Source organism: Heterodontus francisci, chromosome 4 (genome assembly GCF_036365525.1).
Source record: "Heterodontus francisci isolate sHetFra1 chromosome 4, sHetFra1.hap1, whole genome shotgun sequence".
NCBI classification, from domain to species: domain Eukaryota; kingdom Metazoa; phylum Chordata; class Chondrichthyes; order Heterodontiformes; family Heterodontidae; genus Heterodontus; species Heterodontus francisci.
In genome coordinates, this window is record NC_090374.1 from 53336462 (window position 1) to 53353065 (window position 16604).

Here is a 16604-nt window from a genome sequence, read left to right on the forward strand (position 1 = left end):
AGCTAAAGTGAGCGTGGGACCCTTGGACGATGCGACTGAAGAATTGATAATGGGGAACAGGGAAATGGCAGATAATTTAAACCAATATTTTGCATCGGTCTTCATGGTGGAGGACACTATAAACATCCCACAGATATCAGATAAGCAGGGAGCTAATGAGAGGAAAGATCTTGTAACAGTCTCTATCACGAGGGACAAAGTATTTGATAAACTAATGGGACTAAAGGCAGACAAGTAGCCAGGACCTGATGGCTTGCATCCAAGGGTTTTAAAGGAAGTGGCTGCAGAAATAGTAGAGGCATTAGTCGAAATATTCCAGAACTCACTGGATTCCGGGAGGGTCCCAGCGGATTGGAAACCGCTAATGTGATGTCCCTGTTCAAGAAGGGAGGGAGACAAAAAGCAGGAAACTATAGACCAGTCAGCCTAACATCGGTCTTTGGGAAAATGCTAGAGTCCATTATTAAGGAAGAAATAGTAGGACATTTAGAAAAGCTTAACACAATCAAACAGAGTCAATATGGTTTTGTGAAAGGGAAATCATGTTTGACAAATTTGCTAGAGTTCTTTGAGGATATAACAAGCAGAGTTGATAACAGGGAACCAGCAGATGTAGTGTAGTTGGATTTCCAGAAGGCATTTGATAAGGTGCCACATAAAAGATTATTGCACAAGCTAGGAGCTCACGGTATTGGAGGTAATGTATTAGCATAGATTGAGGATTGGTTAACTCACAGAAGACAGAGTCGGGATTAATGAATCTTTTTCAGGTTGGAAAGATGTAACTAGTGGAGTGTCACAAGGATCAATCCTAGGGCCTCAATTATTTACTATCTATATTAATGACTTGGAGGAGGGGGCAGAGTGTAATATATCCAAATTTGCTGACAATACAAAAATAGGTGGGAGGGCATGTTGTGATGAGGACATAAGGAATCTGCAAGAGGATATAGATAGGCTAAGTCAGTGGGCAAAAACTTGGCAGATGGAGTTTAATGTAGGAAAGTGCTAGGTTATGCACTTCGGTAGGAAGAATCAAAAGGCAGACTATTATTTAAATGGAGAGAGACTCCAAAAAAGTGCAGCACAGAGGGATCTGGGTGTTCTTGTGCATGAAACGCAAAAATTTAGCATGCAGGTGCAGCAAGTAATTAAGAAGGCAAATGGAATTTTGGCCTTTATTGCTAGGGGGTTGGAGTTTAAAAATAGGGAAGTCTTGTTACAACTGTACAGGGTGTTGGTGAGGCCATACCTGGAGTACTGTGTACAGTTTTGGTCCCCGTATTTAAGAAATGATATACCGGCATTAGAGGTAGTTCAAAAGAGATTCACTAGGCTGATTCCTGGGATGAAGGGGTTGACATATCAAGAATGGCTAACCAGGTTAGGCCTTTATTCATTAGAGTTCAGAAGAATGAGGGGTGATCTTATTGAAACATACAAGATTCTAAGGGGGCTTGACCGGGTAGATGTTGAGAAGATGTTTCCACTCATGCAGGAATCTCGAAGTAGGGGACACAGTTACAGAATAAGGGGACACTCATTTAAAACTGAGATGCGAAGGAATTTCTTCTCTCAAAGGGTAGTGAATGTCTGGAATTCTCTACCCCAGAGAGTTGTGGAGGCTAGATCACTGAAAGTATTTAAAGAGGAGGTGGACAGATTTTTGAAATATCGGAGAGTTGAGGGCTATGAGCAGCTGGCACGAAAGAGGAGTTGAGGTCTGGGGCAGATCAGCCATGATCTTATTGAATAGCGGGGCAGGCTTGAGGGGCCAAATAGCCTACTCTTGCTCCTATTTCTTATCTTCTTATGTTCACTATCCTTCTGGCAAAGCAACGTTTTGATTTTAAAATTTTCATCCCTGTTTTCAAATTGCCTCGCCTCTCCCTATCACTGTAATCTCCCCCAGCCCCACAACCCTCCGAAATATCTGCGCTCATCTAATTCTGACCTCATGAGCGTCCCTGATTTTTATTGGTCCATTATTGATGGCGGCGCCTTCAGTTGCCGAGGCCTTAAAGGTCTGGAATTCCCTCCTTACACCTCTCTCTCTACCTTGCTTTCCTCCTTTACAACACTTCTTAAAATCTACCTCTTTGACCATGCTTTTGGTCATCTACTGATATTTTGTTTTATAATGCTTCTGTGAAGTGCCTTGGGACATTGAACAAGTTTAATTGTTTCCCTGAAGACTAAATTCTCACTCTTGTCAATTTCCTAAAATGACTGGCATGCACAAAGTTTGATAGAAGAGACCCTGAAAATATTCTCAATATCAGTTTCAGGAAACAAAGGAACAGAATCTAATTTCACCATTTACATGTTCACACAAATCAGACATACAAAAACAAGCATTCAAATGTATTTTTACATCACAGTCAATAAAGTATCCAATTCAGTTTCTGTGTGCTTACCTGGAACAACTGTCTCCAGTGTCTTAGCATCAAGTCTCTGTGCCACAGTTACATGCATCTGGCGTGAACCCTCATATACAAAGTACAATTCTGCATCCTCAGGTAAAAGGCAGATCTCTTCGAACACTGCTAACATAAGCTGTTGCCCCTGAAAAAAAAGCATCTGATCATTAGCACTACATGGGAAAGCAGTTTAAAATAAATTCAAGAATTAATTTTCATACACATTTAATCAAATTTATACTGGCTAGAAGGCCTTGCATACTGATTCAGTTGCACACTGCAGTAAGATATTGGTGTTATGTTGTTATTTCACAAAAGTAATGCATGACAAGAATCAAATAGGTCTGAGATCTTTACATGGGGAATGAGGAATGAGAGAGAGAATATCACACACGCAGAGATAGTAAATTAAACCTGTCTACCTTCACAGTCGGGTGATGTAACCAAAATGAAAGCAGATAGTAAGTTACTGAGTCAAGTTGTTATAGCATAAACGGGAAGGGAAAGTGGAAGGAGAAGGAAAAGATAATTCCAGAAGTCTGTCTTGTGACCATCAATCTAGTCCCATACAAGTAGTGGGAGGTTTTAAGTTGGATACTGTAAAATGCTTCTCCCTAAAGATAAAAATGGATGATATGTGTCAGTAGTCTTACAATTGATTTAGCATCCCTAGCCAGGGATGAGAAATATCAGGCAAGGTTCTCGCTCCTGATTGCCATCCAGTGACCTCTGCTAGAAATTGTGCATGTAGATGTTAGGTATGGCGTGACAATAAGGTTGAATTTGGCCGAGTTCAAAAGATACATGCTCCATCATTTGATAGCACAAGAGAAGAAAGGAAAATCAAAGGAAGAACAGAATAGCATTTATACATCACATCACATAATCTTCCTCCATAAACTTTTTTGCATTGTTGCTTCCGTCCCTTGAGATGCCTCCACAAAACTTACCTTATTTAGCAGATATTGGAATCAGGATATTGTGGGGTTTTCAGGAGCCTCTTTTTTTTCTTAGCATATAGAATCACATGAAGTCTGCAAACTCCTGCCCCTTCTTTGCAGATAATACAAATTAATTAGAGATCAGAGAAGGTGATAGGCTATGAAAAATTGGGATGAGTGTTCTTGTGACATTTTCTCCTTGGTTTTGGGTACAAATCCATCCAAGGCCAAGAAGGCCACAACCGTATGCATTTGCAGCAAACCAGCAGAAGACTGAGGCTTTAAATTTTGTGCAAAACAATGCAGAGGACACCATTTATCTATTTGTCTCATTTGCACATCTCACTAATGTAGTTTTTTATTATTAATTTGTGCCTCTCTTAATCTTCTCCCGCATTCCCTGCCACTGCAGTGTAATTTTTTTTTCAGAGATACAGCACTGAAACAGGCCCTTCGGCCCACCGAGTCTGTGCCGAACATCAACCACCCATTTATACTAATCCTACACTAATCCCATATTCCCAACAAACATACCCACCTGTCCCTATATTTCCCTACCACCTACCTATACTGGTGACAATTTATAATGGCCAATTTACCTATCAACCTGCAAGTCTTTTGGCTTGTGGGAGGAAACCGGAGCACCCGGAGAAAACCCACGCAGACACAGGGAGAACTTGCAAACTCCACACAGGCAGTACCCGGAATCGAACCCGGGTCCCTGCAGCTGTGAGGCTGCGGTGCTAACCACTGCGCCACTGTGCCGCCCTGTGGTCTAATTTCTAGGTTGATATTCAAAATGCTCCCAAAAAACTCCCAACAAACAAAAAATGTTTGTACAGAACAGTCTGAATCCAGAAAAAGAGGGTGAAAGGGCATTGGAAACACGGATCATCTTTAAAAACACCAGCCCCTTCTGAAAAACAGAGAAAAATTACATTTTACATAGGTATGGTTGATCGACCGTTGACATGCTGTTCTCCCTTCGTCAGATACAGGAGAAATGCCGCAAACAACAGATGCCCCTCTACATTGCTTTCATTGATCTCACCAAAGCCTTTGACCTCGTCAGCAGACGTGGTCTCTTCAAACTACCAGAAAAGATTGGATGTCCACCAAAGCAACTAAGTATCATCACCTCATTCCATGACAATATGAAAGGCACAATTCAACATGGCGGCACCTCATCAGACCCCTTTCCTATCCTGAGTGGCGTGAAACAGGTGTGAAAAATCCCACACTCTTTGGGATTTTCTTCTCCCTGCTGCTTTCACATGCGTTCAAGTCTTCTGAAGAAGGAATTTTCCGCCACACAAGATCAGGGGGCAGGTTGTTCAACCTTGCCCGTCTAAGAGCGAAGTCCAAAGTACGGAAAGTCCTCATCAGGGAGCTCCTCTTTGCTGACAATGCTGCTTTAACATCTCACACTGAAGTGTGCCTGCAGAGTCTCATCGACAGGTTTGCGGCTGCCTGCAATGAATATGGCCTAACCATCAGCCTCAAGAAAATGAACATCATGGGGCAGGACGTCAGAAATGCTCCATCCATCAATATTGGCGACCACGCTCTGGAAGTGGTTCAAGAGTTCACCTACCTAGGCTCAACTATCACCAGTAACCTGTCTCTAGATGCAGAAATCAACAAGCGCATGGGAAAGGCTTCCACTGCTATGTCCAGACTGGCCAAGAGAGTGTGGGGAAATGGCGCACTGACACGGAACACAAAAGTCCGAGTGTATCAAGCCTGTGTCCTCAGTACCTTGCTCTATGGCAGCAAGGCCTGGACAACGTATGTCAGCCAAGAGCGACGTCTCAATTCATTCCATCTTCGCTGCCTCCGGAGAATACTTGGCATCAGGTGGCAGGACCGTATCTCCAACACAGAAATCCTCGAGGCGGCCAACGTCCCCAGCTTATACACACTACTGAGTCAGCGGCGCTTGAGATAGCTTGGCCATGTGAGCCGCATGGAAGATGGCTGGATCCCCAAAGACACATTGTACAGTGAGCTCGCCACTGGTATCAGACCCACCGGCCGTCCATGTCTCCACTTCAAAGACGTCTGCAAACGCGACATGAAGTCCTGTGACATTGATCACAAGTCGTGGGAGTCAGTTGCCAGCGTTCGCCAGAGCTGGCGGGCAGCCATAAAGGCGGGGCTAAAGTGTGGCGAGTCGAAGAGACTTAGCAGTTGGCAGGAAATAAGACAAAAGCGCAAGGGGAGAGCCAACTGTGTAACAGCCCCGACAATCAAATTTTTCTGCAGCACCTGTGGAAGAGCCTGTCACTCTAGAATTGGCCTTTATAGCCAGGCGCTGCTCCACACACCACTGACCACCTCCAGGCGCTTACCCATTGTCTCTCGAGATAAGGAGGCCAAAGAAGATGGTAGATAAAATTTAGTTTTGATGCTGGCATAGGTACTTCCACAATAAATGCTGCTTTCAAGAAATAGTCACAAAAGAAAATGCAGAAATGTCAAAATATTTGTTTGGAATTTGTTACAAATTTGAGATTTGTGAAAGTAACTACTATAACCTTACTGTGGATTGCCTTTCTTGTCTTTAGTATTGCAGCTTTGAAACTGCTGACTCCTGTTTTTAAGCCAGGTAACAGATGGTACAATCTGAAAATAAATGGCAATGAAAAACAGCTGCTACTTTCCAGCTGACAGTAATCCTTTGGTGTGCGCTGTTCAACCACAGAGCAAACTGTCAACTATAAATACTTTTAGACACAGCATATTTGAAATCTTATCAAAAAAAAATTATAGAAGACCCCAAACCATTTATTGAATTTTGATTCGTTAGGCTTTAAAATGTGCCTTGTGTCTGTCAAGATTTGAGCTGCAACTTTGCTGTGTGCCATGAAGAGGCAAGGCTGTCTTGACTCTGTCTATATCCATATGCACTTAAAAAATCTAAATATGCCAAAAAAATCTACAATGATTTTTAAAAAAACACAGGAAGACATGTTGAAAAAAAAGTCACCAACGAACAATAACAGCACAGTATAATGAATAAGGCAGGAAACTTCACCAACATCTTGACTTCCTGGAAATATTTCAGGCACTTTCAATGTTTCTATGGTAATTAATGATTAGTGCCAGACTGGGATGGTTTGTCCTGTCAAAAGGAACTGAAAGCACATAAAAACACTTCAAAATATTTAACATACACACCTGCTATTGGAAATGCAAGGTACTTAGCATTCTGCATCCAGTTTGTTGGTTATCATTATTGGTATTAAATTAATAATTTCAAACTCACTCTAAATTCAGAAAATCCACCACCTCTTACAAATGGAGTTAATTGCAAAACCAGTTTCTACTTGTTCAGAGCTTCCTCTATGCTATCCATTTGAACTGATTCAACATAATTTGAGATTCTTTATGCATTTTCAGCTCTTGGAAGTATTAAACTGGAAAAGAGATTTTTTTGCACGATGTGGAATCAATGGTATGCAAGCCCTAAAGTCCAGCTATAGATTTTAGTCGATATTGGCTAAAGGCCAAGAAAGGCAAGATTAAGCCATCCCAGCAGTCTTGGGATTACTCTGACATTGCAAAGCAAATCAAACCTTAAAATATGTTTCAAAACGAAACAAATGACATTTCTGTTTTCTTTAAACAAATATGAAACAGTACAATGCAAAGGTTTTTTGATGCTAGAAACTCACTTAACCCATAGGAAATTAAGCATTTTAATTCAGCAAACTGAGGTGTTGTGATAAAAGAGGCAACAGGGATCCTTGGTTTCGACTCTAAAGGCTTAGAATACAAAAGCCAGAAGGTAATGTTGAACTGCTAGAAGAACTTTGTTTAACCACAAGTGGAGTACCTTGGACAGTTTGGATTACCCCATTTAGGAACAAAATGAAAGCAGCAGAAAAGGTGTAATGCAGATTAATTAGAATGATAGGTTGATAACATAGATGGAGAAGTTACAGTTGTGAAGAAAGATTTCAGGCCTTTTTCATCAGAGCCAAGAAAGTTATAAGGTGATCTGACAGAAGACTTCAAGATTATGAAATGGTTTTGATACGTTATGGTTAGATAAATAATGATCGGTTATTTCTACTGATCAATGAGACAGTAATGATGGGGCAAAAATTTCAGGCAACCACCAAAAAATTTGGATTTTTATTTAAAAACACACAGGTGATTAGAATCTGGAAATGCTGCCATAAACCATTGTTAAAGAAGAGTTTGTAAATTCTTTTACAAAGGAAATTTGATAGCTGTTTCAGGAGAGAAGAACAGGAAAGGAGATGTGGACTGAGACTAGGGGTGGAATCTTGAGTGTTGCGGCATTCCCGACGGTGGGACCAGAAGTTGTCATAACTTCCGCTGCCAATCCCGTTTTCCACGTGATTTTGTATTTAAATTAGTCATGCAGCGATGGACACAAGGAACACGTGGGATCATGCGGCAGAGGCGGTCTTTCATTGGTGGAAGCCGCTGTCACTGCTTCAAGCACCAAGATCGCCACAGATATAAAACATTCTGTTCTTGAAGTCTCAAGGATCAGCAGCCTTCTTTTCATGTAGTTTTAGACTAACTTAAATTGAAGCTTTTGCTTACATCAAAATGTTTTTGCCTCCCTTATTTTGTGAAAGTCACCACCAACTTTATATCATTTATTTTCCCTACAGCCAAGGTGAATTTCATGGCAGCAAGCAGGCAGTGTCCCGCCCCACAGTTCAGTGATGCCTCCTTGTAGCTTTGCCTCCAGGCCGGCAGGGAAAGGCGGGAGGTCCTCTTCCCGGTAGATGGAGTGCAAAGACCCTCCTGTCTCAATAAGGCGGCCTGGATGGAGGAAGCGGAGGAGGTCTCGAACCCTGGGGCAACTCTTAGAACGCTGCAAGCGCACCATTGACTTGCTCAGATCAGCGAAGGTAAGTGGTCCTGGCAAAGCTGCTCCATTATTTTCTTCCATGGGTCCGTGTCTTCAAGGCAGAGGATACACAAGGAATGCAGTGGAATGAGTGAACAGCCTTGGTGCCATTCACTAAATGACAAAGACTGGCATTGTTTATGTGATTGGATGTGTTGTGCGAAAGCCAATACAAAATGAGTGATGTTGATGCCTGGTTGTGATACATCATTTGCTATGTCATTAAATCTGCACTGTTGCAGGATAAATGAAGCCACAACCAGCGTGAGCGCACTAAGACGGGAGGAGGGGCCCACAACCAGTGTGAGCGCACTAAGACGGGAGGAAGGGTCCTTGACATCAGGCTGCTAACCATGGCTGAGGAGGAGGGCTTTGGAAATCGCGAAAGAGGAGAGAGGCAGGGTGAGCTGAGATGGCGAGGCAGGAGAGCCATAAGGCAAAAGGATGAGGTTTCATCTCTGCTCTTACAGCTATATGTGAAAACTGAAGGAAATTGTTTGAACTCATGTGAAGCACATGCTTAAAGTGCCTCTGTTTGTGTCTCCACTGCCAGTGTCCGCACTCAAGTCACAGAACGCCGTGTCGCCCAAGAATCCTCCACTGGGGAGGAAGAAGAAGCAAATGCCCCAGAGGGTGCACTGTTACCTGCCTATTCTTCCACCTCCGCCAGAGCAGATACATCCACATGGTCCACGGGGGCTTTAAGATTAGAATCTGGGTCACAAGCTGGTGTGCACGATGGAGACATAATTCGGCAGCTGAAGGAGCATGTGAGAGCCTGGTCCCTGACAATCGGAGGAGTACTGGGGACCAGGCCCCTGCTCAACCTCACATTCATGATGAACCTCTGTTTGTTGCTACAGGCAGTCTACTGGTTGGGCAGCAAAGCCATGTGGAAAATACATCGGAGATGCTGGAGATCATGTGTGGCTCTGCGCATGCATGGAGGAGCCCATACAAGCCATGACATCTGCCATGTCCCAGGCATTTGAGTGTTTGGCTTCCTCAATCGAGAATCTGGCAAGCTCCTTGGTGAGTCTGGTTGAGCACTCGAGCCATGTGCGATTGACCTGGACTACATCACTGTTGCCATGGGCTCCATGCACCAAAGACCAAGCAAGAGGGGGATGAGGAATCTGGACCTCCCTCCAGGTGCACCTTCCCCTAACGGAGACAGGCATGGTGCCATCATGCACACAGATGGAGGAGGAGCGTTTGCCAGCTGCCCCTGGGTCTCCTCTCAGGACACCCCCAGGCTAAGCAGCATTTTATCCTCGCCCCGACACTAAACCCCTTGCCTCCAGTAGGCGAGCACATGGGGGATACTCAAGCACCATGGCTGTAGACCCTCAGTAGGAGGGAGCCATTAAGGACCCGTTTTTGCAGAGGACACCCGCCACAGTCATCCACAGCAACGGGGCAGTGCACTGAACATACTGGCTCCACCTCAGCTGCTAACGCCGGGGTAGCACCTAGGCATAGTGGGTGAAAAAGGAAATTGAAACAGATTTGATCGTGAAAGTGGCACAGGTGATGTACAAATTGTCACGATTGCAAGAATGTATTAAAACATTCTTATTTCAAGCAAAATTTGATCCACTCTCAGTAAGGTTACCCTTGGTTATATAGAAACATAGAAAATAGGAGCAGGAACAGGCCATTCAGCCCTTTGGGCCTGCTCCACCATTCAAAAAAGATCATGGCTGATCGTCTAATTCAGTACCTTTTTCCCACTTTCTCCCCATATCCCTTGATCCCTCTGGCATTAAGAAATATATCTCCTTCTTGAATATATTTAATGACTTGGCCTCCACTGCCTTCTGCGGTAGAGAATTCCACAGGTTAACCACCCTCTGAGCGAAGAAATTTCTCCTTATCTCAGTTCTAAATGGCATACCTCATATCCTGAGACTGTGACCCCTGGTTCTGGACTCCCCAGCCATCAGGAACGTCCTCTCTGCATCTCGCCTGTCTAGTCTAGAATTTTATAGGTTTCTATGACATCTCCTCTCATTCTTCTAAACTCTAGTGAATATAGGGCTAGTCGACCCAATCTCTCCTCATACGTCATTCTTGCCATCCCAGGAATCAGTCTAGTAAATCTTCTTTGCACTCCCTCAAATGGCAAGAACATCCTTCCTCAGATAAGGAGATCAAAACTGCACACAATACTCCAGATGTGGTCTCACCAAGGCCCTGTATAACTGCAGTAAGACACCCAGGTCTCGTTGCACCTCCCCCTTTCCCAATCTATCACCATTCAGATAATAATCTGCCTTTTTGTTTCTGCAACCAAAGTGCATAACCTCACATTTATCCACGTTATACTGCATCTGCCATGCATTTGCCCACTCACCCAACTTGTCCAAATCACAATGGAGCCTCTTTGCATCCTCCTCACAGCTTACACTGCCCCCCTCCCCCCCCAGCTTTGTGTCAGTTGCAAACTTGGAAATGTTACATTTAGTTCCCTCATCCAAGTCATTAATATACATTGTGAATAGCTGGGGCCCAAGCACTGATCCCTGCGGTACCCCACTAGTCACTGCCTGCCACCCGGAAAAAGACCCATTTATTCTTACTCTCTGTTTCCAATCTGTCAACCAATTCTCAATCCATGCCAGTATATTATCCCCAATCCCATGTGCTTTAATTTTGCACACTAACCTCTTATGTGGGACCTTATCAAAAGCCTTCTGAAAATCCAAATACGCCACATCCACTGGTTCTCCCTTATCTATTCTACTAGTTACATCCTCAAACAACTGCAGTAGATTTGTTAAGCATGATTTTCCCTTTCGTAAACCCATGCTGAATTTGTCCAATACCGTTTATGCTTTCCAGGTGTTCTTCTATCACATCCTTGATAATCAACTCTAGCATTTTCGCCACTACTGATGTAAGGCTAGCTGGTCTGTAGTTCTCTGTTTTTTCTCTCCCTCCTTTTTTAAATAGTGTGGTTACATTTGCCACCCTCCAATCTGTAGGAACTGTTCGAATCTATAGAACTTTGGAAGATGACCACCAATGCATCCATTATTTCCAGGGCCACTTCCTTTAGTACTCTGGGATGTAGATTATCAGACCCTGGGGATTTGTCAGCCTTTAACCCCATTAATTTCCCTAGCACTATTTTTCTTACTAATACTGATTTCCTTCAGTTCCTCCCTCTCATTAGACCCTTGGTTTCCTAACATTTCTGGGAGGATATTTCTGTCCTCCATTGTGAAGACAGAACCAAAGTATGTGTTTAATTGTTCTGCCATTTCTTTGTTACCCATTATAATTTCCCCCGTTTCTGACTCTAAGGGAACTACATTTATCAACATTAATCTTTTTCTCTTCACATATTTATCGAAGCTTTTACAGTCAGTTTTATGTTCCCTGCAAGTTTACTCTCATACTCTATTTCCCCCACTTACCTCTTTGTCCTCCTTTGCTGAATTCTAAACTGCGCCCAATCCTCAGATTTGCTGCTTTTTCTGGCAATTTTATATGCCTCCTCTTTGGATCTAATACTATCCCTAATTTCTTTTGTAAGCCATGGTTAAGCCACCTTTCTGGTTTTATTTTTGCGCCAGACAGGAATGAATAATTGTTGTAATTCATGCACACATTCTTTGGATACAAAGAAATTTTTTGAGACCTATTGCAGGAAATGATGCTTGCAAAGCATTTCAGGAAATGTCCAGTGTCAATATCTCATTGGAATTTGAGCCTTCACTTTTCAATGATGGCTGATTTCCTATTGATAAAAAACTTTTTCCAATACGGTCATGCCTTAGTTTTGTTTTCTGCATTCATAACGCTGCTTGCAGTGGTGTCTAGTCGCATTCATCGTAGCCCATAGATGATTTCAAATGTTAATCACATGAAAGTGCAGCAATACTCCGTTAAGATTGCAGAGATGAATAAGACCTCATGCAAAAGGGAATTTCTGTGGGGAATTGTTATGTTTCTTCACCCAACGTTCCCTGACGATGTGGCTTATTGTTGGCTGAAACGTGCATAAATAGGGTTCTCCCTGATTTCCCTTGCATGTCTCTCCATGGCCTTCATATTGATGACGGCATCACTGTCATTGTTGTCCTCCCCCTCACCCTCTTCATAGTCGTCCTCATCTGAGGGGGACTGGTGTTCCCCGTTTTTCTGCCTGCAAAATGTTGCCGTGTCTAATTGCAAGGTTGTGCAAGACACAGCAGACAACAATTATTCATGACACCCTCTGTGGCGTGTACTGAAGAGCCCCTCCAGACTGGTCAAGTCAACCGAATCGCATTTTCAGGAAGCGAATGGCATGTTCAATGATGGCTCTCGTGGATGCGTGAGCGACATTGTACCTCTCTTCAGCAGCGCTTTCGGGATGACGTACTGGTGTCATCAACCATGTTCAAATGGGGTAACCCTTATCATCCAGGATCCAGCTGCACACTTTCGCTGATTTCTCGAAAACTGCTGGCAGCTGGAAGTTCCTTAAAAAGTAGGCGTCATGACAGTTCCCTGGGAAACTTGCATGATTCTTCTCCTGTGGTGGCAAACCAGTTGTACGTTTAAAGAGTGGAAGCCTTGGTGATTGACAGACAGGAGGCTGGTCCTAGAGATCTCTAATGGCCACATGAGTACAGTCACAAGAACACAAGAATTAGGAGCAGGAGTAGACCATATGGCACATCGAAACTGCTCCACCATTCAAAACTATCATGGCTGATCTTCGGATTCAACTCCACTTTCCCGCCCGCTCGCCATATCCCTTGATTCCCCGCGAGACCAAAAATCTGTCTATCCCGGCCTTCAAGGATTAACATGTTAACTTTCTGCGTTCCTTGAACAAGCACCCCCAAGTCTCTTTGAACATCGACACTTACAAGTTTTACATTTTTTGAAAAAAAAATTCTGCTTTTCTATTCTTACGACCAAAGTGAATAACTCCACACATCCCTACATTATACTCCATCTGCCATCTTGTTGCTCACTCACTTAACACGTCTATATCTCTTTGTATTCAAGGATGCAGCATCCACAACCCTCTGGGGTAGAGATATCCAAACATTCACAACCCTTTGAGTGAAATAATTTCTCCTCATCTCGGTCCTAAATGAACGACGCCTTATCCCGAGACTGTGCCCCCGTGCTTTAGATTCCCCGACCAGCAGATATAATCTCTCAGTGTCTACCCTATCCAGCCCCTTTAGAATCTTATATGTTTCCATGAGATCACCTCTCATTCTTCTAAACTCCAGAGAATGTAGGCCCAATTTACTTAGCCTCTCATAATAGGACAACCCCCTCATCCCAGGGACCAATCTAGTGAACCTTCGCTGCACTGCCTCCAATGCAAGTATATTCCTTCTTGAATGTGGAGACCAAAACTGCACACAGTATTCCAGAGGTGGTCTCACCAAAATTAAGTACAAAATTGTAGCAATACTTCCTTATTCCTGTACTCCAATCCCCTTGGAATAAAGGCTTTCCTAATTGTTTGCTGAACCTGCATGTTAACTTTCTGCGTTTCTTGTACAAGCACACCCAAGTCTCCTTGAACATCGGCACTTACAAGTTTTACACTTTTTAAAAAATATTCTGCTTTTCTAGTCTTATGACCAAAGTGAATAACTTCACACATCCCTACATTATACTCCATCTGCCATCTTATTGCCCACTCACTTAACCCATCTATATCTCTTTGCAACCTCTGTGTCCTCCCCACAACTTACCTTTCCACCTACCTTTGTATCATCAGCAAGCTTAGATACATTACTCTCTGTCTCTTCATCTAAGTATTAATATAAATTGTAAATAGCTAAGGCCCCAGCACTGATCCTTGCAGCACTCCACTATTTACTGCCTGCCAACTTGAAAATGCCCCGTTTATAACCACTTGTTGTTTCCTGTCTGTTAATCAGTCATCTATCCATGCGAATATATTACCCCCAACTCTATGAGCCCTTATCTTGCCTATTAACATTTGTGTGGCAGCTTATTGAATGCCTTTTGGAAATCCAAGTGTACTGGTTCCCCTTTATCTACTCTACTGGTTACATCCTCAAAAAATTCTTATAAATTTGTCAGACAGGATTTCCCTTTAATAAAACCATGTTGACTTGTTCTAATCATACTGTGCTTTCTAAGTGCATTGTTAAGACTTCCTTAACAATAGATTCCAGCACTTTCCCAATGACTGATGTTAGGCTAACTGGCATGTAGTTCCCCGTTTTCTTTCTTCCCTCCTTTCTTGAAAAGTGGTGTAACATTTGCCAACTTCCAATCTGATGAGATCGTTCCCGAATCTCAAGAATTTTGGAAAATCATAGCTAGCGCATCCAGTATTTCTGCAGCTACCTCTTTTAGAACTCTAGGCTGCAGAAATACTGGATGCGTCATCAGGCCCTGGAGATTTGTCAGATTTTAGTCCCTTTAGTTTCTCCAATACTTTTTCTCTGCTGATATGAATTTCTTTAATTTCCTCACTCTCTTTAGCCCCGAGATTACAGGCTATTTCTGGAATGGAACTTCTACTGTGAAGACAGACACAAAATATTTATTCAATGCCTCTGCCATTTCCTCATTCCCCATAATAATTTCTTCTGTCTCTGCTTCTAAGGGACCAATGTTTACTTTAGCTACTCTCTTCCTTTTGATATACCTATAAAAGCTCTCACAATCTGTTTTTATATTACTGGCCAGTTTACTCTCATATTTGATTTTTTCCTTTTTTAATCACATTTTGGTGGTCCTTTGCTGATTTCTAAAACACTCCCAATCCTCAGACTTGCTACTTTTTTTTTGCAACATTTTAAGTCTTTTCTTTTAATCTAATACTATCCTTAACTTCCCGAGTGAGCCATGGATGGATCTTTCTAGCTGAGGATTTGTTGAACAGTTTGAATTGCTTCTTTAAAGGTTTCCCACTGTTCATTTACTGCCATACCTTTTAGTCAATTTACCCAATTTACATTAGCCAGTTCTCCCCCCATGCCTACATAATAGGGTTTAAGTTTAAAATTCTTGTTTGTGATTGGAGCATGTCACATTTAAACTTAACGCGGAATTCAATGGTATTATGATCACTATTTCCTAATGGATCTTTTACTATTGCATTGCTAATTAACTCTGCTTCATTACACAATACTAGATCTAAGATAGCTTTATCCCTAGCTGGCTCCACAACATATTGCTCCAAGAAACTGTCCCGAAAACATTCTACAAATTCATCTTCTAGACCACTCCTGCCAATATCATGTCCCAGTCTATCAGAGTAAAATCCCCCACAATTATTACATTGCCTTTGTTACAAGCTCCAATAATTTCTTGTTTAATACTCTGTCCAACGGTATAACTACTGTTAGGGGGCCTGTAAACTGCTCCCACCAGTGTTTTCTGATTCTTGATATTCCTTATTTCCACCCATACTGATTCTACTTCATGATCTTCTGAGGCCAGATCCTTTCTCACTAATTCCCTAATGTCATCTTTTACCATCAGGGCTACCCCTCCTCCTTTGCCATTCTGTCTGTCTTTCCAAAATATTTATTTCCCAACCCTGATCACCATGTAATCAAGTCTCTGTAATGGCGATTAGATCTAAATCATGTACCTTTATTTGTGCCATTATTTCATCTATTTTATTGCAGAAGCTTCGTGCACTCAGATATAAAACCTTTAATTTCATTTTTTTGCTTCTATTCCCTTAAATGACTTTATTTGCTGATGTACAATTTCTGTTATACTCTATGTCTCTTCCTGTCCCATTCTGCTTGTCTTTACCCACAATGCTATACTGTTCCGATACCTTGGCCTTTCCATTTGGATTTCTAAATCTCACCTCTCCCGAACTCTCCCCCCACTCTGTTAGTTCACAAACTCTAGTCTTAGTGCTGGCTCACTCTTGAGTTTGTATGCGTTGTCCCTTCCCTGTCACACTCTGATTATCATTATCCTTATTGCTATCTTTCTCTCTTGCCTTCTTCTCTCTCTTTAAATTATCACATCTTCGCTCACTTGATCCCTTGCCCTCACTATTTAGGTCAAAGCCCTCTCTACTACCCTAGTTATACAACTCACCAGAACACTGGTCCCAGCACAGTTCAGGGGTAGACCATCCCAACGGTACAGCTCCCACTTTCCCCAGTACTGGTGCCAGTGCCCCATGAATCAACACCCATTTCTCCCACACCAATCTTTGAGCCATGCATTTAACAGTCTAATCTTATTTACCCTACGCCAATTTGCTCGTGGCTCAGGTAATAATCAAGAGATTATTACCTTTGAGGTTCTGCTTTTTAATTTAGCCCCTAGCTACACATACTCCCTGTGCAGAACCTCCTTCCTAGTCCTATCTATGTCATTCGT

The 16604-nt window shown here is 42.6% G+C and overlaps 1 protein-coding gene across 3 annotated transcripts in view; it reads right to left on the minus strand.

Moving 5' to 3' along the window:
- Nucleotides 1–16604, minus strand: part of arhgef28a (Rho guanine nucleotide exchange factor (GEF) 28a) — a 564358-nt gene that overhangs the window by 417289 nt on the left and 130465 nt on the right. For all 3 annotated transcript variants that reach the window (XM_068029539.1, XM_068029540.1, XM_068029541.1), the window contains exon 3: nt 2418–2565. In XM_068029539.1, the coding sequence (XP_067885640.1) occupies nt 2418–2565 (148 nt within the window). The remainder of the gene's footprint in view (nt 1–2417; nt 2566–16604) is intronic.